Genomic DNA, 25,382 nt, shown 5'->3' with positions numbered 1-25,382 from the left:
GCTAACCACTGCACCACTGTAGAAACCAAAAGAGATTCGCTGTCTTCAAGGGCCTTCCTATAGAGATTCACTCGTATGCATCGAGGTCTGAATTAGAGAATATGCATTGAGGTCTGAATTACAGAATATGAATCGAGGTCTGAATTAGAGAATATGAATCGAGGTCTGAATTACAGAATATGAATCGAGGTCTGAATTACAGAATATGAATCGAGGTCTGAATTACAGAATATGAATCGAGGTCTGAATTACAGAATATGAATCGAGGTCTGAGTTACAGAATATGAATCGAGGTCTGAGTTACAGAATATGAATCGAGGTCTGAGTTAGAGAACGTTTCCTACAAATGAACAAACCTTGCTAAATTCTCGTCGGTTGATTTCTCAATTGATTCTTGCTTATTCTTTGCTGATGGTCTTATTGCTGATATGATAATAGAGGTTTGTGTTGGATTTGTTATTTGTTAGTATTGTGCAAGATTTGCTAGTGACAGGGCACGGGATATTTCGCCATTCATCCGAACTGGATTGTAGGTTTCTTTTGAAACTCGTCCCCCCTTGTTGATTTTTCACAGTTCACCTTGTGGACCTTTTTCTGTTTCTTCTTTCTTTATTTTCAAGTTTTTAGTGGGGATGTGTAAAGACTCTTTACTCTGTACTAAAGAGTGACCGAGATAGAAAAAAGAACGCCACTCTTCTCAGTGGACTGGTCAGTCCATGACGCAGATTCGAACTCCCTATATTGTATTCCTACAGAGAGTTGAAGAGAGTGTTTTAAGATCTGATCACTTGTCCGCTGAAATGAGAAGTTCTTTTTTCTAACTCACTCACTCTATAGATCTGTAACAGAAAGGCCATTTTCTGTACTTTGTACAGTAAAATGAAGCCTTTCTTTAGTAAAATGAAGACTTCAAATTTCTTCTTCTTTAAAAAAAATCTAGTGTATGGTACTGACCGATTTCGATACATTTCATAAAGACTATCTATTATCTATAAAATTGTGGCTTTGTTCTCGCCTACTATTCTGTGCTACAAGATATTGTCAAGGCCAAGTAAGTTCTCACCTTTACAAAGTTTACTGAAAGAACGAAGTGAATCCAAGTTTTTACTCGACGATTTTACATTTTAGTTGTCCGAATGTTTACTTCACTGAAACTCTCGAGTGGTTTGTCCGATTTAGATGAAATTTGGTAGGCATGTTCAACACATAAAGGAAATATTCTCACTAGATTTTGTCCCCCTGTTAGGTCTTTGGGGACCAACCCCACGGGGGGCCTTTTTTCTGAGTATGTTCTTCATATTCAGTTCATTGAACCACCAGTTAATTAGTATAGGTAAAATCTCGCTCGGTCATTCCATCAGTGACGGTCGTTAGCAACGTTTTGTTCCGAAAAGAACCGATTTTCCGTTCGTTCCATCAAACGTTTTAATCCGAAACATTTTGTCGTCAAATATCTGTGATAATCCCGTGTGTGAGTGATTTTCAGTTCGTGTTCCACCGTTTTTTAGCTCCGTTTTTTGTTTCCACCGCTTTTTTTGTCCCGTCCGGCGTCCTCAGTTTTTTTCGTAACAGGTCAGTTTTTAACCTTTTTTCTCTCTTCTTTTTCAAGTTTCACCTTTTTTTCGTCTGTTGGTTTTTTGGAAGCTCTCTGTTCTCTCTTTACATGTTTTTTTCTTACCTTCATAGATTCGTAGCTTAACCCATCCTTTAGGGCTGTTTGCCCCTGCACCTAAGCGTCAGGTGGCCTTTTTGTGTATGGAGTTGTTTGTGCTTTCTTACCTTGAAATCTGTGTTCTGTTTTGGTCTTTTCTTTAATGTCGCCAGTCGCACATTTTGAATTGATGAAAGATTTTACTTACATTGATGGGCTTTCGTCTTGAATTTTGTCGATCGTCTCTTTGGGGCTCATCCCTATCTTTTTGGGGCAAAGTTAGAAGTTTGGGTCGGGGATAGTTTTTCCCTATGATGTTTATACATATGTGGGGACTTGTATATTTTTCTTCTTCCTCAGCTTTCGACTCCTTTTGAAAGGTGAACTAAAATTGGTACAACCCAAATGAAGTTAGTGCCCCCAAGGTCGTAGCTTTTCACCATTTCTCCCTTATCTCCTTCTCCTCCTCCTCCTCCTCCCCTTTCTTCTTCCTCCTTTTCTTCTTATATTCTTCGTTTTCTTCTCCTACATTTTCACGTTTTCTTCTTCTTTTTGCATTTTCTTACGGTACACTTCTTTCTGTTTTTACCTCTTCCAACGAAATGTTTTCATTCTTTTCAAATGAACTGTTTTCATTTGGGTTACCTTTGGACTGGGAAAAGTGTTCTCAACTCAAGGAAGGTCAGGAAAATAAGGTGTGCTGAGACGACTTGAACCTTGGACAAGGTTAACAGAGGTCATTCGAACAACTCGTCAGACTAGGTACCTATCTACCTACGCCTACTATTCTGTGCTACAAGATATTGTCAAGGCCAAGTAAGTTCTCACCTTTACAAAGTTTACTGAAAGAACGAAGTGAATCCAAAGTTTTTACTCGACGATTTTACATTTTAGTTGTCCGAACTTCACTGTAACTCTCGAGCGGTCAGTCCGATTTAGATGAAATTTGGTAGACATGTTCAACACATAAAGGAAATATTCTCACTAGATTTTGTCCCCCTGTTAGGTCTTTCGGGACCAACCCCACAGGGGGCCTTTTTTCTGAGTATGTTCTTCATACTCAGTTCACTGAACCACCAGTTAATATTATTCGAACATTGGGAAAATTCCATTCACAATATCATGGTTATTATTATTAGAACAATTATTATTATTGTTTCTACCTACTTATTTACATTTATAGAACTCTGTTTACTTAATGGTTCAATTAGGTGTTTAGTTCCAAAGTTCTAACCATTGGATTGTATGGAAAACAAAGTTCTAGTCAAGGTACGGTAACGGTCAGCTCACAGTCAAAATTTGGAACATTCTCGCGACGAATCTTTTTGATCGGACCGTGACCGGAGCGAGACTGGCACTATAGTGTGAATCAGGCTTAAGGTTCGTTCTCGGAACGGCTGGCTTTCTCCTATCTCGTCTTCCTTCTCTCGTCTTTTTTGGAACGCAAAGACCTCAACAGTTACAGTTCCCTCTATCAAAACTACCCCACTTTGAATGATACCTTCCTCTCCCCTCCATATGTACTTGTACATTCCTACCTAAGTACCTACCAACTACCATACTAACTATCCACTTTGAATGACATACCTACCTATGCCTATGTATGAATGTGTGTAAGAAGTGACAATGGTACGAGGTACGACCGTACGACCCTGAGTACCAGTACACAGCGTTTACTCTATAATAATAAGTATTTACCTGATAATAATGATAGCTGTGTATGCACCTTGGTACCCCTCACTTGAACCTGGGATTGCTCACTGCTTCCTTAAAAAAAAAAAAAAAAAAAAAAAAAAAATGATATTCATCAATTTGCCAAAAATGTTCATCACCATAAGATTAAGAGAAATTTAATGCTCATTAAGGTGTGTCCAAACATAGTCGGCCGGCCGTCGATCGAATCTATGTTGTCGAGGCAGTGTGGACGGTTCAGTCGATGGCCGTTCGACTATGTGGGGACACGCCTTTAGAGTTACATATGTATTAGATTTTGTACACGAGACCTTTTTTGGTGTGGTTCTTTGTTTCGCCATAAGTTTCGAACGGTTTGACCGATTTTGATGAGAAATCGCTAGAGACTTTAGATTGTGGGGCCCAAGCGGACCATTGGATCCATGGGACCATAGGGTTCTTTTTTTTACAACTTCTAAACGGTTGATCTGATAAGGATATGGCCAAATTTTTCAGCACACAAAGGAAATTCGCTCTTTAGTTTGTGAGCCCAATCAGGACTTTGTAGGTTGTGTAAGAGATTTTTTTTTCTTCTTGATTTTTCACCGAAATAGTTGGTCCGGTTTTCTTGAGAAACAGCTGAATCGTTCAACAGTTCATCACACAAACCAAGTTCACTCTTTACATTGCGACCCCCAACCAATCAGGCCTCGTGCGTCTGGAGCCCCTCTAGGCGTCTGGAAGTTCCAATTCCTACACATAAGAGTATGTAGCTCCCCGATTTTCTCGATTTGAAGAAGCACAACTGACTGATATCGGATCGATTCACCTTCGTACTCTGTTGAGGCAAGTTTACAGCTGGTTCATTCCAGGTTTTCAACACCCCTCCCTTGGAAATTAATTCTCGCTCGGTCATTCCATCAGTGACGGTCGTTAGCAACGTTTTGTTCCGAAAAGAACCGATTTTCCGTTCGTCCCATCAGACGTTTTGTTCCGAAATTTTTTCTCTCGTTAAATATCTGTGATAATCTTGTGCGTGTGATTTTTAGTTCGTGTTCCACCGTTTTTTAGCTCCGTTTTTTGTTTCCACCGCTTTTTTTGTCCCGTCCGGCGTCCTTAGTTTTTTTCGTAACAGGTCAGTTTTTAACTTCCTTTTCTCTTCTTTTTCAAGTTTCACCTTTTTTTCGTTTGTTGGTTTTTTGGAAGCTCTCTCTTCTCTCTTTACATGTTTTTTTCTTACCTTCATAGATTCGTAGCTTAACCTATCCTTTAGAGCTGTTTGCCCCTGCACCTAAGCGTCAGGTGGCCTTTTGGTGTATGGAGTTGTGCTTTCTTACCTTGAAATCTGTGTTCTGTTTTGGGCTTTTCTTCAATGTCGCCAGTCGCAAATTTGGAATTAAACATTTTACTTACATTGATGGGCTTTCGTCTTGAATTTTGTCGATTGTCTCTTTGGGGCTCATCCCTATCTTTTTAGGGCAAAGTTAGAAGTTTGGGTCGGGGATAGTTTTTCCCTATGATGTTTATACATATGTGGGGACTTGTATTTTTTCTTCTTCCTCAGCTTTCGACTGCTTTTGAATGGTGAACTAAAATTGGTACTACCCAAATGAAGTTGGTGCCCTCAAGGTCGTAGCTTTTCACCATTTCTCCCTTATCTCCTTCTCATCCTCCTCCTCTCCTTTCTTCTTCCTCCTTTTCTTCTTATATTCTTCGTTTTCTTCTCCTACATTTTCACGTTTTCTTCTTCTTTTTGCATTTTCTTACGGTACACTTCTTTCTGTTTTTACAACCTCTTCCAACGAAATGTATTCATTCTTTTCAAATGAACTGTTTTCGTTTGGGTTACCTTTGGACTGGGAAAAGTGTTCTCAACTCAAGGAAGGTCAGGAAAATAAGGTGTGCTGAGACGACTTGAACCTTGGACAAGGTTAAGAGAGGTCATTCGAACAACTCGTTAAATATCTGTGATAATCTTGTGCGTGTGATTTTTAGTTCGTGTTCCACCGTTTTTTAGCTCCGTTTTTTGTTTCCACCGCTTTTTTTGTCCCGTCCGGCGTCCTTAGTTTTTTTCGTAACAGGTCAGTTTTTAACTTCCTTTTCTCTTCTTTTTCAAGTTTCACCTTTTTTTCGTTTGTTGGTTTTTTGGAAGCTCTCTCTTCTCTCTTTACATGTTTTTTTCTTACCTTCATAGATTCGTAGCTTAACCTATCCTTTAGAGCTGTTTGCCCCTGCACCTAAGCGTCAGGTGGCCTTTTGGTGTATGGAGTTGTGCTTTCTTACCTTGAAATCTGTGTTCTGTTTTGGGCTTTTCTTCAATGTCGCCAATCGCAGATTTGGAATTAAACATTTTACTTACCTTGATGGGCTTTCGTCTTGAATTTTGTCGATTGTCTCTTTGGGGCTCATCCCTATCTTTTTAGGGCAAAGTTAGAAGTTTGGGTCGGGGATAGTTTTTCCCTATGATGTTTATACATATGTGGGGACTTGTATTTTTTCTTCTTCCTCAGCTTTCGACTGCTTTTGAATGGTGAACTAAAATTGGTACTACCCAAATGAAGTTAGTGCCCCCAAGGTCGTAGCTTTTCACCATTTCTCCCTTATCTCCTTGGGACTTGTATTTTTTCTTCTTCCTCAGCTTTCGACTGCTTTTGAATGGTGAACTAAAATTGGTACTACCCAAATGAAGTTGGTGCCCTCAAGGTCGTAGCTTTTCACCATTTCTCCCTTATCTCCTTCTCCTCCTCCTCCTCCCCTTTCTTCTTCCTCCTTTTCTTCTTATATTCTTCGTTTTCTTCTCCTACATTTTCACGTTTTCTTCTTTTTTTTTGCATTTTCTTACGGTACACTTCTTTTTGTTTTTACAACCTCTTCCAACGAAATGTTTTCATTCTTTTCAAATGAACTGTTTTCATTTGGGTTACCTTTGGACTGGGAAAAGTGTTCTCATCTCAAGGAAGGTCAGGAAAATGAAGTGTGCTGAGACGACTTGAACCTTGGACAAGGTTAAGAGAGGTCATTCGAACAACTCGTCACACTAGGTACCTATACCTAACCAATCAGCCTTGTCTTGACGTCATGATGAAATTAGTCCTATTGTTGCGGGTGTTGGGATTTAGGTAATTAGGATTGAGATCTTCGTTGAAGTTTAGAATAGTTTAGATACTTTCCGTGTTCCTGAGATAGGCATGGTCTCACGCTTGGAAAGATTGAGATTTCGGTGATTCGTAGAAGCTTAACCCATCCTTTAGGGCTGTTGGCCCCCTACACCTAAGCCTCTGAGTTGGCTTTTTGTGTTTGGAGAGTCCTATTGTTGCGGGTGTTGGGATTTAGGTAATTAGGATTGAGATCTTCGTTGAAGTTTAGAATAGTTTAGATACTTTCCGTGTTCATGAGATAGGTATGGTCTCACGCTTGGAAAGATTAAGGTTTCGGTGATTCGTGGAAGCTTAACCCATCCTCTTTAGGGCTGTTAGCCCTTACACCTAAGCCTCGGAGTGGGCTTTTTGTGTTTGGAGTTGAGCTTTCTTACCTTTCATCATTTAGGGCTGTTTGCCCCTATCTAATCTCTAAGCCTGGGAGTATGTAGGGGGAGGGGGGGGTTAAAACGTACGGTTTAAAACGTATATAGGGTAAAAACGTATGTAGGGTAATGTTAACGTATGTAAACCAGTAAACCAACCTTTTGTGTGTATGTAGGGGGAGGTTTGAAACGGCTTTCACGCCCAGATATAATATCTAAGCTTGTTCTATGTCCAAAGTGTTTCAAGTTCGACTGTTTGGGAAGTGAGAATATTGGGTAATTTTGATTGAATGAAGAAGTGTTGGCTGTGTATGTGCAGAGCATTTTTTCGTGTAAGATAGGCACCATGTTTGTGTTTCTTTACATGGCCTCGAGTGGAGTTTCGTTGGTGAAGGTCGTGGTTTAGCAATTCGGGGGTTTGAAACCAGCTGGGGGCTGTTCTTTTTCTTTTCCTTATTTTCCTCCTCCTTCTCTTCTGTTCTGTGCCCAAAGTGTTTCAAGTTCGACTGTTTGGGAAGTGAATATTGGGTAATTTTGATTGAATGAAGAAGTGTTGGCTGTGTAGGTATGTGCAGAGCATTTTTTCGTGTCAGATGGGCACCATGTTTGTGTTTCCTTACATGGTCTCGGGTGCAGTTTCGTTGGTGAAGGTCGTGGTTTAGCAATTCGGGGGTTCGAAACCAGCTGGGGGCTGTTCTTTTTCTTTTCCTTATTTTCCTCCTCCTTCTCTTCCTACCCCCTCCTTATTCTTCGTTCCCTTTTCTTATAATTTTTCTAAAAAAGGAAAACCAATCTTTGATCTGATCCTATGACTAATCAATCATCTTCATAATAATGACATTGTTTTTTGAAACATTCGTCTGAATTATCATATCTTATCGACAGTAAAACATCGGCAAGAAACAATAAAACATCACATCAATTAATAATTCGTCTGTTAGCCTCAGTTTTTTTTTGGCAGCGCATCAATAAGTTACCTTTATGAACTCTGCTATGCTGCATCGTTCATCCATATGACGTAATATTTGCAAGCGTTACGCGAATATATGATTTGGATGTTCAATATTATGTAGGTATATAATATATGTGCGAATATGACTTGGCGATGTGATATGTATTTGCAGAAGTTCAAATATTGTGCAATATTGTCATGTGTTGGGTTTGGTATGTGAGGGTTTGATAATTTGAGGGGTTGCTCATAATGTGAGGGTTTTATGATGATAATGATGAAAGAAAACGGAAAGTTACATGTCTAATAGTTTATCTTATGTGATTCATGTGAGTGTGTCATGAATCATGATTTGGGTCTTTTTCATGATTGCCTACTTCATTTTCTAACGAAGAAAGGGGGATGCAATTCCTTGATTTAAATCCAAAGAAAAGAAAGTGATATAACAAATAATACTTGGATTTATGTAGTTGCCTTATACTTTTTCGTTTTTTCAACTTGAAAAAACGTAAAAAACTCGTCGAACTTATAACTGGATATTCCAGTCCTACCTGAAATATAACGTTATTCACAACTACATTATACACAATAGCACAGCTGAACTACACATCTAGTTTAGTATAATAAATAATCAATTATCTAACTATCATGACTAATATCAATGGTTTTAAAAACTAATAATGTGGTGCAATATTAACCTGCTAAACCTGCCACATGTCGTTCTTAGCCCAAATAAAGCACTATACTTTCATGAACGTCTGAAGTAATTCTCATTTACTATCTTTCTATCTATGTTTTATAGTAAAATAGGAGTATATTTTATAACATTATCGATAGTTTTATGCCAATTCTCAAGTTGTTCTCGCCTTTGTCCTCGTTGATAAATGTTATTGTTGTTACTAATTCACATCTCGATTCTCCGGATAAAAACTCTCTCGAAATTCGTTCGTGACACCCTTTTCTCTCCTAATCGATGTCGATGTTTCCTTTTCTGTTCCCCTCAGGAAAAATCCGGAACTGATGGGAACAGCGTGAATTATAGTTGCCACCCAATCCCTCTCCCTCCCCCTGGAAGCAAGTCAGCTCTCCTGTGCAATATAAAACCCTACAAGTGCAAATAGTTGTCACAATCCATCTCTCATCCATCGGAGAAAGATGTGCTCTATCAGACAACAAAGCGTTAGAAAGTGTCTCCGTTTGGTATAATGGAACAGCGGTCCTTGATAATGACGGTCCGGACTTTGGTTGTGATCTCTAGAAAATGAATTCGTTAACCCTATTAATTAGAACTGTATATTGAACTGTTAGTGTCAAATCTGTGATCGTATTCGTAGCGTGCTATAAACAAGACTGACCAGGTCCTTGTGATTGTGATTCAATCCATTGTCACTATGGTGACTAGCTATTACTAAAATCTCATCAAATTCCCTCATTTTAATCCTGTGATCTCCAACACCTGTCGTGATTTTGTTCTATTCATTATGAGCTATTTCATCGGGAAATTTCTCGACAAATTTCGAGAGATAAACACAGCCACACTGACAGGTGCTATTGATGTGATTGTGGTGGAACAACCCGATGGCACCTTCACCTGTTCACCGTTCCATGTTCGCTTTGGAAAGATGGGCGTTCTACGAAGTAAAGAAAAAATCGTGGAGATAGAAATCAATGGAAACCCGGCCAATATTCATATGAAGCTGGGAGACTCTGGTGAAGCTTTCTTCGTACAACCAGTTGATCTCGATGAAGATGGCATCATCCCTCCTCATCTCACATGCTCCCCCATCCCTCTCGATGATCATTACATGGAGTCCATCCGAAATGTCAATCATAACCTGCTCCTCGAACCAAAGGCGAAAAAAAGTATCGAATTTCTAAGAAAACCTCCCATAGACGAAATCAAAAGCGTGGGAAGTGGAAAGTCGGACGAAAATATTTATGTTTTTGATCAAGCTCATCAGTCAACGAGCAACGAAAATATTGAACAAAACGAAAAAGAAGTTGCCGTGATTACGGAGTTGAGTGAGAGTGAGCGAGAAGTAAAGAAAGACGAAGAAGATGAAAGTGAAAATAAAAATGAAAGCAGTGAAACGGATAATGAGGAATTAAGAAGATCTGAAAGCCATATAGCCCTGCCTAAAACGTTTTCTGCTGAAACTATCACGGAAAACGTGGAAATGGTGAGGAAGATAAGTGCAGCAACCGCTGAATTCAGGCCTATTGAGGTAGAAACGAATGAAGCGCCCAAGACTGAAGACAAACCATTGGTTCATTCAAATAGCAAACGTCGAAGAAAGAAGAGAGCCTCAGCGAAGAAGAAGTCAAGTGTGACAAAGAGGCCAGCCTCTCTGGAGTTGAAAGTGGAAGAAGAAGCTAAAACCTTGCCCGATGTTTCACAGGAAGACCCGGAACTCGCCAATGTTAAATATTCCGCCATGGAGTCTGATCTGCACTTCTTCAGTGACACAGAAGTTACCGCGGGACATTCTGAAACACTTCGCCCTCGTCCTCCCTCTGTAGAACTTGCCTCAGTACTGTCAGACTCTGAGGTGGAAATGAAACGCGGCATTGCGTCCAAGCCTCATCAGCAGTCCTGGAACTGGGGAGAGTTGCCTTCTCCACCTCCTCTAAACTTCCGCGGCACAGATGCTGACTCGAACCAGCAGGAGGCAGCAGTGAAGCGGTCACTACTAGCTAGTCTGATGGGATTCATGAAGCGGACGAAACATATGAGACATAGCCCTCAGTCTGAAGGTATCTACTTATCTGATCTGGATGTGAATGCCTTGGAACCTCACATTGCCCAGCTCTACTTTGGTTCAAACTACAAACAACTCGAGGGTGCACCTCATAGCGATGCTTCCGGTCAGAGAGGAGGAAGTACTTCTAGTGGAGAGTCAGGTCGGGGCGCTTCTATCTCTGGATCTCCCAATAGTGTCCCTGGGTCTCCTGCAGGTCCTGTGTTACCCATGGGCGAAGTTGTTCTATCCCTTTGTGGGAAACTGGGGACGCCTGAAGGTCCATCCGATGAAGAGTTTGCGCAGCATGTGCTAAGTTATGAAACCCTATCCTCAGATCCTGGCATTTTAGATAACCCTGACCTGGTGGTGCGTATTGAAGGAAAGTATTACTCGTGGCGAGCAGCCTCTCCTATTATCTTGTCCTGGGTGGCCTATCAGAAACCTTTACCCAAGGAGGTGGTGGAGAAGATAACGCCCCCTCAGGAGACACCGGAGTTACCCGAACGGAAACGAACACGAAGTTATTCCTCGTGGTTCTCATGGAAACGAGGCGGCACGGAGACAAGTCCTGAGAAAGCAAACCTGGATGTTAGTGATAGCAAGAAGGATATTTCAAACAGTAGTATTCAGGAAGACTCGATACTAGCGACCATGGCAGAGATTCTGAACCAGATCCCAGAGATAACAGATCAAGCTGTGTCCTCTGATTCCGATGAAGATATGATTCGGAACAAGCGAGGTCTTAACGCGAATCATAAGAAGACTTTACGTTTGACTTCTGAACAAATAGCGGGATTGTAGCGACCATGGCAGAGATTCTGAACCAGATCCCAGAGATAACAGATCAAGCTGTGTCCTCTGATTCCGATGAAGATATGATTCGTAATAAGCGAGGTCTTAACGCGAATCATAAGAAGACTTTACGTTTGACTTCTGAACAAATAGCGGGATTGGAGCTAAGGTCTGGCATGAACGAGGTAGAGTTCAGTGTGACCACAGCTTACCAAGGGACGACGCGGTGCAAGTGTTATTTGTTCAAGTGGCGTTGGAATGACAAGATTGTCATCTCAGATATTGATGGCACCATCACCAAGTCTGATGTTCTGGGTCACGTGCTCCCCATCATGGGGAAGGATTGGGCACAGAATGGCGTCACCCGGTTGTTCACCAAGATCAAAGAGAACGGCTACAAGTTACTCTACCTGTCCGCGCGCGCAATCGGTCAATCACGTGTGACCCGGGAATATTTGCAATCCGTGAAGCAAGAAGATCTAACACTGCCTGAAGGTCCTATGCTTCTAAACCCTACTAGTCTACTGAACGCATTCCACACGGAAGTGATTGAGAAGAAACCTCAGGAGTTCAAGATCTCTTGTCTGCGCGACATCATGGCATTGTTCCCGCCAAACACGCAGCCATTCTACGCGGGTTACGGGAATAAAGTGAATGATGTATGGTCCTACCAGGCCGTGGGTATTCCACTATCCCGTATCTTCACCATCAACTCCAGGGGAGAAGTCAAGCATGAGATGACACAAACCTTCCAGTCTACCTACTCTAATATGAGCTATCTCGTGGATCAAATGTTTCCCTCATCCCTCGAAGGCACTTCGTCTGAAGATTTCAGTCAGTTTGTGTACTGGCGAGAGCCTATCTGTGAGACATTACCAGAAGACACTATCTAGTGACATCATGGATTTCTTCTTCATCTCTATAATTTGTTTCTGAGTCTCCAGAGTTTTTATGCTTTCCTGTCTCTGTCTCCATTTCATTTATTTTACGTTTACTCTTATAATTATTCTTATCTCCCTTCCTTTATCTCTAAGTGGTTGCAGTGTCGCATTCAAAATGCTGACAAAAATTTCTTAATTTATAAACGCTTTTCGTTTACGATAAAAGCTAGAGGGCTTTTTACTAGTTTTCTTAGAATATTTACGGTTTTATGCTTCTAAAGATCCAAGTCTCTTGCTTTTCGATGTGAATTAAGTGCTTTCAAACTACTCTTGAGAGTTCATTATGCAAACCTAGCGACCATGGCAGAGATTCTGAACCAGATCCCAGAGATAACAGATCAAGCTGTGTCCTCTGATTCCGATGAAGATATGATTCGTAACAAGCGAGGTCTTAACGCGAATCATAAGAAGACTTTACGTTTGACTTCTGAACAAATAGCCGGATTAGAGCTAAGGTCTGGCATGAACGAGGTAGAGTTCAGTGTGACCACAGCTTACCAAGGGACGACGCGGTGCAAGTGTTATTTGTTCAAGTGGCGTTGGAATGACAAGATTGTCATCTCAGATATTGATGGCACCATCACCAAGTCTGATGTTCTGGGTCACGTGCTCCCCATCATGGGGAAGGATTGGGCACAGAATGGCGTCACCCGGTTGTTCACCAAGATCAAAGAGAACGGCTACAAGTTACTCTACCTGTCCGCGCGCGCAATCGGTCAATCACGTGTGACCCGGGAATATTTGCAATCCGTGAAGCAAGAAGATCTAACACTGCCTGAAGGTCCTATGCTTCTAAACCCTACTAGTCTACTGAACGCATTCCACACGGAAGTGATTGAGAAGAAACCTCAGGAGTTCAAGATCTCTTGTCTGCGCGACATCATGGCATTGTTCCCGCCAAACACGCAGCCATTCTACGCGGGTTACGGGAATAAAGTGAATGATGTATGGTCCTACCAGGCCGTGGGTATTCCACTATCCCGTATCTTCACCATCAACTCCAGGGGAGAAGTCAAGCATGAGATGACACAAACCTTCCAGTCTACCTACTCTAATATGAGCTATCTCGTGGATCAAATGTTTCCCTCATCCCTCGAAGGCACTTCGTCTGAAGATTTCAGTCAGTTTGTGTACTGGCGAGAGCCTATCTGTGAGACATTACCAGAAGACACTATCTAGTGACATCATGGATCTCTTCTTCATCTCTATAATTTGTTTCTGAGTCTCCAGAGTTTTTATGCTTTTTCGTCTGAAGATTTCAGTCAGTTTGTGTACTGGCGAGAGCCTATCTGTGAGACATTACCAGAAGACACTATCTAGTGACATCATGGATTTCTTCTTCATCTCTATAATTTGTTTCTGAGTCTCCAGAGTTTTTATGCTTTCATATTATGTAGGTATATAAGATATGTGCGAATATGACTTGGCGATGTGATATGTATTTGCAGAAGTTCAAATATTGTGCAATATTGTCGGGTATATAATATATGTGCGAATATGACTTGGCGATGTGATATGTATTTGCAGAAGTTCAAATATTGTGCAATATTGTCATGTGTTGGGTTTGGTATGTGAGGGTTTGATAATTTGAGGGGTTGCTCATAATGTGAGGGTTTTATGATGATAATGATGAAAGAAAACGGAAAGTTACATGTCTAATAGTTTATCTTATGTGATTCATGTGAGTGTGTCATGAATCATGATTTGGGTCTTTTTCATGACTGCCTACTTCATTTTCTAACGAAGAAAGGGGGATGCAATTCCTTGATTTAAATCCAAAGAAAAGAAAGTGATATAACAAATAATACTTGGATTTATGTAGTTGCCTTATACTTTTTCGTTTTTTCAACTTGAAAAAACGTAAAAAACTCGTCGAACTTATAACTGGATATTCCAGTCCTACCTGAAATATAACGTTATTCACAACTACATTATACACAATAGCACAGCTGAACTATAACACATCTAGTTTAGTATAATAAATAATCAATTATCTAACTATCATGACTAATATCAATGGTTTTAAAAACTAATAATGTGGTGCAATATTAACCTGCTAAACCTGCCACATGTCGTTCTTAGCGATTTGGGTCTTTTTCATGACTGCCTACTTCATTTTCTAACGAAGAAAGGGGGATGCAATTCCTTGATTTAAATCCAAAGAAAAGAAATTGATATAACAAATAATACTTGGATTTATGTATACTTTTTCGTTTTTTCAACTTGAAAAACGTAAAAAACTCGTCGAACTTATAACTAGATATTCCAGTCCTACCTGAAATATAACGTTATTCACAACTACATTATACACAATAGCACAGCTGAACTACACATCTAGTTTAGTATAATAAATAATCAATTATCTAACTATCATGACTAATATCAATCGTTTTAGAAACTAATAATGTGGTGCAATATTAACCTGCTAAAGGTACCACATGTCGTTCTTAGACCAAATAAAGCACTATACTTTCATGAACGTCTGAAGTAATTCTCATTTACTATCTTTCTATCTATGTTTTATAGTAAAATAGGAGTATATTTTATAGCATTATCGATAGTTTTATGCCAATTCTCAAGTTGTCCTCGCCTTTGTCCTCGTTGTTAAATTTTATTGTTGTTACCTTCAACTTGAAAAACGTAAAAAACTCGTCGAACTTATAACTGGATATTCCAGTCCTACCTGAAATATAACGTTATTCACAACTACATTTATACACAATAGCACAGCTGAACTATAACACATCTAGTTTAGTATAATAAATAATCACTTATCTAACTATCATGACTAATATCAATCGTTTTAAAAACTAATAATGTGGTGCAATATTAACCTGCTAAAGGTACCACATGTCGTTCTTAGCCCAAATAAAGCACTATACTTTCATGTTAGTAAGTCTCATTTACTATCTTTCTATCTATGTTTTATAGTAAAAAAGTATATTTTATAGCATTATCGATAGTTTTATGCCAATTCTCAAGTTGTCCTCGCCTTTGCCCTCGTTGTTAAATTTTATTGTTGTTACCAATTCACATCTCGATTCTCCGGATAAAAAATCTCTCGAAATTCGTTCGTGACACCCTTTTCTCTCCTAATCGATGTCGATGTTTCCTTTTCTGTTCCCCTCAGGAAAAATCCGGAACTGATGGGAACTTCGGACTGTTTTTACTGAGGAATTTTCCTTCATAAATTTTTGGCGAATACAATACTTTCCTTTTTACAGGATGAGGAAAGTAAAAAAAAAAAAATATCTTGGGTTTGGCCAAGGTTAGTAGATATAACTTGAAATTTTTGAGGAAATGAAATCAACAACAATTGTTAGGCTTTTATCACAAGTATCACAGCTTACATAACATATTTACATGACTCAAGTGTCTGACCTAAAAGATCAAACGAGTCAGCCTGGGTTGTGAACAATTAAAAATAAAACACGATTGTTCAATCTGAGCTAGAATTCAGAAGATTTTTTTTTTCTTTTCTTTTTTACCAACAACAACCCAAGATTTCATCAACAACCCACTTATTATTTAGCTTCAATTCCATACCCATGTTACCCATGGTGAATTAATTGTTTACATTTCGGTAAAATTTGTGCAAAAAAAAGAAGATAATAAAAATAAATAAATTATTATAATTGGAAGCAGAATTACCTACAGTGTTGTCATGTTTCTAGGAATTTCTTTCACTTTTCACGACAAGAAAGACCTTTCATAAATGAAGAATTATCTCACTGAAAATTTTGACCGAATAGGTACATTACTATCCTTCCTTATCTCATCCTCACTCTTCGTAATGGAGCAGTTGCAAATGGGTAAAAAATATGAATAAATGGTCGATTCCTACCAGGTTTACCTTGCCCAATGGAGCAGTTGCAATTGGGTAAAATTTATTAATAAATGGTCGATTCCTACGTAAAAAGTAGTGAAAAATCCAAATCTGAGGTCAAATGGGTAAAAATTATAAATAAATGGTCGATTCCTATGTAAAAATTTGGGAAAAATCCAAATCTGAGGTCAAAACTCCAAAATAACTGTAAAAGGTCGAAAATTCAATTTTTATTTTCCGTTCTAATGAAAGAGTTCAAAGATGTGTGACGTCAGAATTTACGCAGTTGTTTTTTTTCTTTTTCGTCCGCTAGGTAGCGCCAGTATGCAAGCTCGCTTGCGGAGGAGCAGAAAAAAATGCGCAGAAACGTATGCGCACAAACACATGATTATTATTATTATTATCATTATTATTATTATTATTATTATTATTATAGCTCGATGACCTTGAAACATCACCCAAGTAAGCGCAACTGATCTATTATTCTTATCCACTCCTCCTCTTCTTTTTCTCCTTCATCCCACCCTCTTCATTCTCCTTCTTCTTCATCTTTCCCTCTCTCTCTTCTCCGTTCTCTCCTCTTCCTCCTTCTCTTCTTCTCCTTTTGCCTCTTCTCTATCTTATCCTCCTTCTTCCTCATTTTTTTCCCCAGATTCTTGTCGCTTCTCGACCCATCCTTCTTCCTTCTCCTCCTCTTCTTCTTCTTCTTCTCATTCTTCCTTTTCCCTCTTCCTAATCTTTTTTCTCTCTCTCCTCTTCTTTCATACATTCCTCTTCCTCTCTCTCTCTCGCTCTCTCTCTCCCTCCTCTCCTCTCTCTCTCCTCCTTCATTCTTCCCTCTTCCACTCTTCCTCCTTTTCCGCCTGTCAGGTCTACCTGATAATGTGTGTGCTCACCAGGTATGAGGTAGGCCTGACAGGCGGACCTGATCAGGTGTACCTGATAGTGAACTCTCAAGAATACGTAAGATCTGACAGTTACACCTATCAGGTCCGCCTGTCAGGTCTACCTGATAATGTGTGTGCTCACCAGGTATGAGGTAGGCCTGACAGGCGGACCTGATCAGGTGTACCTGATAGTGAGTGGCTGGCCTGAGTATCGTAGTTTGTATAATATGTAGTAGTTGTGTATAATTGTATATAGTTTTACCGTTTTCCTAAAGGCTTAATTACGTGTTGGCAACATCAAGCATGCTTCACTGACCCTATAAATTATAAAACCATATCAATCGACGGTCAACATGAGGCATCATACAACATGCTTAGGTAGGCCTGACAGGCGGACCTGATCAGGTGTACCTGATAGTGAGTGGCTGGCCTGAGTATCGTAGTTTGTATAATATGTAGTAGTTTTGTATAACTGTATATAGTTTTACATCCCCGCATTGCACCATTATCAGCAACTGCCCTCTCTCTCCCTTTAATAAGATCATTTGGAATATACAGGGTGTTCCGAAAATCAAGACCAAACAGGGTTTCCCAAAAGTTAGAATAAGCACGGTTTCTCGAAAAGTACCAACTGAACATTAAATTGAATCTACCTTATTTATACAGTCGGCTAAAAAAAAAGATTATTATTATATTATCTAAGATTGGCAAGTCCTCCTCTGCCAGCAGTTTAATAAAAAAAGTAAATTCCCAAATGCTCTCAATTTGGGCCACATGGGTCTCTAAGTCTTGCCTAAAAAATGGACAGAATTTTTTTCCAATCGTGTAAAGCCCTAGAGGCCGTTTGCTTCACTGACCCTATAAATTATAAAACCATATCAATCGACGGTCAACATGAGGCATCATACAACATGCTTCAAATATTCTGCATTAGATTGATATGGTCTTAGAGCTCTCATTTTTCCTCTGTATAATTAGGGCCTTAAGAACTAACTCATCCCCTTAGTTATGCTTGCTAACTTATGTACTAGTAAATTTTCATTACTTTCCTTACCTGAAAGGAAAGAAAATAATTCGTTTTGTCAGATTTTAGTTCTAAAACACGTTTTGGAACTCCTAGTTTAGATAGTTTTTTTCTTCTGCTTGTAAACACGCTTCGCACCCCCTGTACCATTTATTTTCGCAGGCCAACGCTCTGGCATGTCAAGGGAAATATGAGGCGGGGTCCATACCATCTCTGGCAGCAGTCAAGTCTAACTTTGTCCAGGCGCACGCTTACTAACCCATCCTTAAACCCTCTAATATTCACTCCCAATCCACTTACCCAACCCGATCCCTATTATACCTTCACACTCAATTTACTAACCCATCCTGAAACCCTTTTATTCACTCCCAAAACACTAACCCATCCCCATTACATTACCTTCCTTACCTGAAAGGAAAGAAAATAATTCGTTTTGTCTGATTTTAGTTCTAAAACACGTTTTGGAACTCCTAGTTTAGATAGCTTTTTTCGTCTGCTTGTAAACACGCTTCGCACCCCCTGTACCATTTATTTTCGCAGGCCAACGCTCTGGCATGTCAAGGGAAATATGAGGCGGGGTCCATACCATCTCTGGCAGCAGTCAAGTCTAACTTTGTCCAGGCGCACGCTTACTAACCCATCCTGAAACCTTCTAATATTCACTCCCAATCCACTAACCCAACCCGATCCCTATTATACCTTCACACTCAATCTACTAACTCATCCTGAAACCCTTTTATTCACTCCCAAAACCCATCCCCATTGTCCTTTCACACTGATGGTGGATTTTACCAATGACTTAATGAGAGATTTTACTAATGGGAGAACTTTGAATCACCCAAAAGGGAGTTTTCAATAATTCGAAAAAGGAGTCTTTAATTAACCAAAAGAGAGTTTTGAGTGATCTAAAAAGGAGGATTTTTTAAAAACTTTCCTTTCACACTGATGGTGGATTTTACCAATGACTTAATGAGAGATTTTACTAATGGGAGAACTTTGAATCACCCAAAAGGGAGTTTTTAATAATTCGAAAAAGGAGTCTTTAATTAACCAAAAGGGAGTTTTTAGTGATCTAAAAAGGAGGATTTTTTTAAAAACTCCTGTTTGGATCATTAAAAACTCCTTTTTGGATGATTGAAAAGTCTCCCATTAGTGAAATCTCTGATTAAGTCATCGGTGAAACCCACCATCAATCTTCTAACCCAACCCACCTGTATATATCCTTCAAACCCACATTTATCCCATCTTTATCAACTCATATAACCCATCATCATCTTTCATCTCTCGCTGGGATAGTGCTTTGCATGGTTTGTCTCGTTTTGCTTATATCTGTTAATATCTTTTATATAGTCTTATTGGCTTTTAATTGTTTTCTTATACTAAGGGGGGGGACCACTCAAGTCGTTCTCTTGGCAGTACTGTTCCACCCAACAACAGTTTTTTCTATGTGTGAAGTAAAATGTGAGAAGTACCGAGTCGTTTGTGGAACAGGCCACTTTTCCAGCTTTCCTACTGTAGGTGTGGCCACAGAGTCCTTTGGTAATCACCAGAGGCAGTCTCTGCCACCCAACCTTGTAGGTATGTGTGTGTGACAGAAGGTGCATGCTGTTATTTTTCCTATACCTATGTATACTTACTCATCCCTTTTGTAGTATCTTGCAATATGATTGTACTAAAAAAAACCTACAAAATGAAGAAAATAAAGATAAAGATGGACCTCGTCTTTTTCGGCTGAAATTCTGCCCTGTGTTTTGCGATTTCAGACGTATTTTTCCTATGAAAGTTTTCTTGGTTTATCCACGGTTTCAGATCACCCCCCTCCTTCCTCCCTCTAGCCGTTTTCCCTTTCGCCCCTATCTATTTCTCCCCCTCGCCTTACCCCTCCACGGACTAATTTCCCCCTCTAGTTATTTTCTGGCCTCCCTCCTTCCTTTCCCCTCTACTAATTTTAATTTCCCTCCCCTCCTCCGCTATAACTTTTCCCTCCCCGCATTGCACCATTATCAGCAACTGCCCTCTCTCTCCCTTTAATAAGATCATTTGGAATATACAGGGTGTTCCGAAAATCAAGAACAAACAGGGTTTCCCAAAAGTTAGAACAAGCACGGTTTCTCGAAAAGTACCAACTGAATATTAAATTGAATCTACCTTATTTATACAGTCGGCTAAGATTGGCAAGTCCTCCTCTGCCAGCAGTTTAATAACGAAAGTAAATTCCCAAATGCTCTCAATTTGGGCCACATGGGTCTCTAAGTCTTGCCTAAAAAATGGACAGAATTTTTTCCAATCGTGTAAAGCCCTAGAGGCCGTTTCCCTCCCTCTATGATTATAGCCTTTTCCCTCTGTTGTTCCCCCTTTTCCTGATACTGATGTAGTGCCGTTTATTGTTTGTCTGAGGCCATCCCCTCACTATCCGGTAGATCTGACAGTTATACCTAATCAGGTCCGCCTGTCAGGTCTACCTGATAATGTGTGTGCTCACCATGTATGAGGTAGGCCTGACAGGCGGACCTGATACACCCCCCTCCTTCCTCCCTCTAGCCGTTTTCCCTTTCGCCCCTATCTATTTCTCCCCCTCGCCTTACCCCTCCACGGACTAATTTCCTCCTCTAGTTATTTTCTGCCCTCCCTCCTTCCTTTCCCCTCTACTGACTAATTTCCCTCCCCTCCTCCGCCATAACTTTTCCTCTATAACTATCTATCTGTGCATCGTTTCGTCGTTATGACGGTAACTGCCGTCTGCATGTCAGTCGACTTCAGACTGCCCTGGCAGACGGTCGTACCCTGCCAGGGCAGAAATTTGGGGCGATTTTTTTCACTTTCTTCTATGGGCGATTAATATACGTCTTTTTTTCTCCCTATTTCGCGTTATTACGTTTTTCCTTTGGTTCCCCATTTTTTTTTCTTATTTTTACGTCGTTTTTTTTTCTCTCATTTTTCCGCCATCTTCATTGGTGTGTGATTTTTGGTTTGGTTCGATTGGGCTTCTAAGTGTTCTTGTTCTTGCTACGTCTCATTGAAATACAATATTAGTAAGTATTTTCACACACTAGATTCATAGGTAGGTGAAGTTTGAGGTCCAAGTTTCGAAGAATTTCCGTTAGACACCATTCAGCAGAAAAGAATTATTAAAAGAAAAGGAGCTTTCTTTTTCATTGCCGTACCTTCTTAATAATTACCCAATCTTTCAGTGCAATAGTCCTAAACTAAAATGGAAATTAACTAAATAAAATGCACACAAGGGATCAAGAAGAGACCGCATTAACATACCCAACTTTTCCTTCCTCATTTCAGCCAGCAGAAAGATGACCACCTACTTCAACTACCCTCCCCCCGCCCTCCAAGAGGAGCTGAAGAAAATTGCCGAGGCCATTGTGGCCCCCGGGAAGGGAATTCTGGCGGCCGACGAGTCCGTCTCCACCATGGGCAAGCGGCTGCAGGACATTGGCTGCGAAAACACCGAAGAGCATAGACGTCTGTACAGACAGGTGAGTTGAAGAAAGAAGGACAGAGTCTGAGAAAGCCAGCCGTTAGTTTAACTCTCAGATTAAGCAAAAAAAAAAAAAAAAAATGGTTGGGGGATTTTAATCAGGTGGTAGACCAGCTAAGTCTGGCTGGGGGACTTTAAAGGGGGGGGGGGGGGGGGGGAAAGGAAAGTCGGGCCCAGGGGATTTTTTAAAACAGGGGATTAAACCAGCTTAGTCTGGGTAAGAGACCAACAGAAATTTTCCCTTGCTAAAGAAATAGCGAAGTTGGGTTCGAAAGAGAACATCTAGTGTATCCACTCGTTTTTTTTTTTTTTTTGTTTTTTTTTTTGTGGCCAAAACAAAAATAATGTCAACCCAAAGCAATCACAGCGCTGCTTGAAAGGCGAAAAAAAAAACGCCGACCTCGTTCGAACACGGGAAAGAAGAAGAGAAGATTGCCTAGGCAATCTCTACTCTTCAATTGCCCTAGTGGGAACACTCTCATTTAAATTACATTACCTACAGGACATTCGGAAAAAAATCGTGTCGTGTGAAGTGGGAACACTCTCATTTAAATTACATTACCTACAGGACATTCGGAAAAAAATCGTGTCGTGTGAAGTGGGAACACTCTCATTTAAATTACATTACCTACAGGACATTCGGAAAAAAATCGTGTCGTGTGAAGTGGGAACACTCTCATTTAAATTACATTACCTACAGGACATTCGGAAAAAAATCGTGTCGTGTGAAGTGGGAACACTCTCATTTAAATTACATTACCTACAGGACATTCGGAAAAAAATCGGATGAAACTCACGACAAGTGGGAACGGGTCTTTACTTAATTTATTGTCACCCCATTCATCATTGCCGGTCTCACTACTGATTTGTACACCTTTCATCTCCACCCTATTCACCTCCACTGTTTTCCACCTCCACAGCTCCTGTTCACCTCCGACAAGGTCATCGGGGACAACATCTCCGGGGTCATCCTCTTCCACGAGACCCTCTACCAGAAGGCGGACGATGGCACTCCCTTCGTGGAGCTGCTCAAACAGAGGGGCATCATTCCCGGCATCAAGGTCGACAAGGGTGTCGTACCCCTGATGGGCTCTGAGGATGAGTGCACCACACAAGGTAAGGACCGTCTGTTGAAGTGCCTGATTAGGTAGGTATGTACATTGGTACTGATTTTCTCTAACCACGATCGAATAAACTAGGGGCTAAAAAATTCCCGGAGGGACGGGCCCAGCTTGTTTTTATTACTATCGTAATAATAAAGGAAGGACGGGCTAAAAAAGGACGTCAGCTTTTAATGGATAGATCGTGAGCAAGCTTTTCATATCCAGGGGTGAAACTAGAGATGTTGCGATGTATCGAGAACCTATATATATCGATATATTTTTCCCCGATACATCGCTGATATGGATAAAAACTTCCCTAGGTGAAACCAAGCTTAAAATAGAATAGGCTAGCTGTGTTTGCCTGTTGAAAACAAACGATTTTCCCCTCTTCAAAATGTTGTAACCAACCCCAACCCTTGATGTTCGACGGTTAGAAATATAGAAATGCGTCATTTTGGATTTCCAATTCTAAAGGCGCTACCACGCCACTTGGTGATTGACCTAATTCCCTTATTTTTCTTTTTTGCTTGGAATGGCAAACCAGAGAACGTCAAGGCAGCTCAAGATGAGCTACTCAAGAGAGCCAAGGTAAGTAATGTGCTGTTCCCCCTTCCTTATTCTGTAGTGCTGTTCCCCCTCTCGTATGCTTTAGTGTTGTTCCCCCTTTTCCTGATACTGATGTAGTGCCGTTTATTGTTTGTCTGAGGCCATCTCCTCACTATCCGGTAGATCTGACAGTTACACCTAATCAATAGCCCAGGCGACAGTCCAGGCCCTGCAACGCACTGTGCCCGCTGCTGTACCAGGTAGGGAAACATATCTATAGCCCAGGCGAGAGTCCAGGCTCTGCAACGCACTGTGCCCGCTGCTGTACCAGGTAGGGAAACATATCTTTAGCCCAGGCGACAGTCCAGGCCCTGCAACACACCGTGCCTGCTGCTGTACCAGGTAGGGAAACGCATGATATTCTAGGCCAGCCCAGTTAAGGTAAAATCACACTATTTGTCACGGTGCCAAATATTTGTCACTGTTGGTTCGTGACAAATATTTGTTCAAATTATCTTCTTTGGCAAACATCAGAAACGCCCATCAAAAACGCCAAATTTGTCTAAATTTACTTGGGGATCAGACTCTTTGGTACTATTGACATATATTTGTCCAAATAGTGTGCCAAATAGTGTGATCCCACCTTTAGCTTGGAGGTTGAAGCTGAGAGCCTCTTCACAACTTTTGTGGATCTCACACTTATCATAGTATAATATATTACTAAAACCCTCCTTTACTTTTTTATTGACTTTAAGTGGTAGAGTTTTCCTGGAGGAGCTTTCCCGCCCAACTACTGATTTTTCTTTCATTGTGAGGTCTTGAATATTCCTACTAAAAAAAAGGAATTTCAGTTGTGTTAAGCATAAATGACTGTCACAAATGTCGTTCCCTGCTTGATGCACTACGCTAAATTTTCCGCCCTGCAACGCACTGTGCCCGCTGCTGTACCAGGTAGGGAAACATATCTATAGCCCAGGCGAGAGTCCAGTCTCTGCAACGCACTGTGCCCGCTGCTGTACCAGGTAGGGAAACATATCTATAGCCCAGGCAACAGTCCAGGCTCTGCAACGCACTGTGCCCGCTGCTGTACCAGGTAGGTTTCCCGCCCAACTACTGATTTTTCTTTCATTGTGAGGTCTTGAATATTCCTACTAAAAAAAAGGAATTTTAAGTAATTGTGTTAAGCATAAATGCCTGTCACAAATGTCGTTCCCTGCTTAATGCACTACGCTAAATTTTATGACTTGACTTGGACTCGAACCACCAAACCTCCAGATCCGAAGTCCACCACGCTAACCACTAGCTACACCACTGAGGAATATTCCTACTATACTTGACTTGGACTCGAACCACCAACCTCCAGATCCGAAGTCCACCACGCTAACCACTAGCTACACCACTGAGGAATGTTCCTACTAGACTTGACTTGGACTCGAACCACCAACCTCCAGATCCGAAGTCCACCACGCTAACCACTAGCTACACCACTGAGGAATGCCTGTCACAAATGTCATTCCTACTATTTCTGTCATTTCTTTAATTTTTCTTTTTACTTATCCCGTAGGATAATGGCTTAGGATAAAGCCATTATCCCTTTAGGATAAAGCCATTATCAGGATAAAGCCATTATCTAATTTGGGTGTCTAATATGAATCTAATTAATAATATCCCGTAGGAATCACTTTCCTGTCTGGCGGTCAATCTGAAGAGGAAGCCTCTGTGAATCTGGATGCCATCAACAAGTACTCGGGCAAGAAACCATGGGCCCTCACCTTCAGTTATGGAAGAGCTCTTCAGGTAATGCATCTAATATCTATCTTATTTAGCCCTATTTTGTCCACTAGAATTACCAGGATTTTCCGCTAAATATCCGCCGAAAATATAAAAAAAAGAAAAAAAAATACCTACGGCTAAATATTTATTTTGTAAACAATATGAAGAAAACATTTCTTTTTTCTTTCTAACAACCTGTTAAGTTTCACTTGATTTGTATAGTGTTAACAGGCTGTTAGGGGTTTAAAGAAGATTGGAAAAAGCCACCCTAGGCTGGTAATGTCCTTTTATTTAAAATTCTCTCGTTTCTATATTATTGGTTATTTGGAGACTTAATTCCAACGTTTACTGACAAGAACAGTTTGACAACCGAACCTCCTCATTTAAGCTTCAGAAGAAATTTCCAAGCTCCTGTCAACTGAGGAGGAATTTGCATATCAAACTGTCTTGTCAGTAGGGACTCAT

The 25,382-nt window shown here is 40.5% G+C and overlaps 2 protein-coding genes across 4 annotated transcripts; both read left to right on the top strand.

The window, feature by feature from the left end:
- The first annotated feature begins 1,342 nt into the window (after positions 1-1,342).
- LOC103518161 (fructose-bisphosphate aldolase-like) lies at positions 1,343-25,010 on the top strand. Its single transcript, XM_026830037.1, has 6 exons — positions 1,343-1,572; positions 21,300-21,493; positions 22,416-22,642; positions 23,033-23,186; positions 24,171-24,237; positions 24,820-25,010. Exons 2-6 carry the CDS (start codon positions 21,311-21,313, stop codon positions 25,008-25,010), a joined length of 822 nt encoding a protein of 273 aa, XP_026685838.1. The 5' UTR covers positions 1,343-1,572; positions 21,300-21,310.
- On the top strand, positions 8,771-13,648 carry LOC103518162 (phosphatidate phosphatase LPIN3). Of its 3 annotated transcripts, XM_026830036.1 has the most exons (3): positions 8,771-11,321; positions 11,477-12,155; positions 13,524-13,648. In XM_026830036.1, exons 1-3 carry the CDS (start codon positions 9,276-9,278, stop codon positions 13,586-13,588), a joined length of 2,790 nt encoding a protein of 929 aa, XP_026685837.1. In that variant the 5' UTR covers positions 8,771-9,275; the 3' UTR covers positions 13,589-13,648. The 3 variants fall into 3 exon arrangements, with proteins under 3 accessions (XP_026685837.1, XP_017303204.1, XP_026685836.1); XM_017447715.2 differs by lacking the exon at positions 13,524-13,648 and having other exon boundaries at positions 8,772-11,195; positions 11,351-12,461; XM_026830035.1 differs by lacking the exon at positions 13,524-13,648 and having other exon boundaries at positions 8,773-11,321; positions 11,477-12,461.
- Positions 25,011-25,382: the final 372 nt, after the last annotated feature.

The sequence above is a fragment of the Diaphorina citri genome, unplaced genomic scaffold (genome assembly GCF_000475195.1).
Source record: "Diaphorina citri unplaced genomic scaffold, Diaci psyllid genome assembly version 1.1 scaffold2093, whole genome shotgun sequence".
Classification (NCBI taxonomy): Eukaryota; Metazoa; Arthropoda; class Insecta; order Hemiptera; family Psyllidae; genus Diaphorina; species Diaphorina citri.
This window is presented reverse-complemented; position numbering and strand designations above follow the sequence as displayed.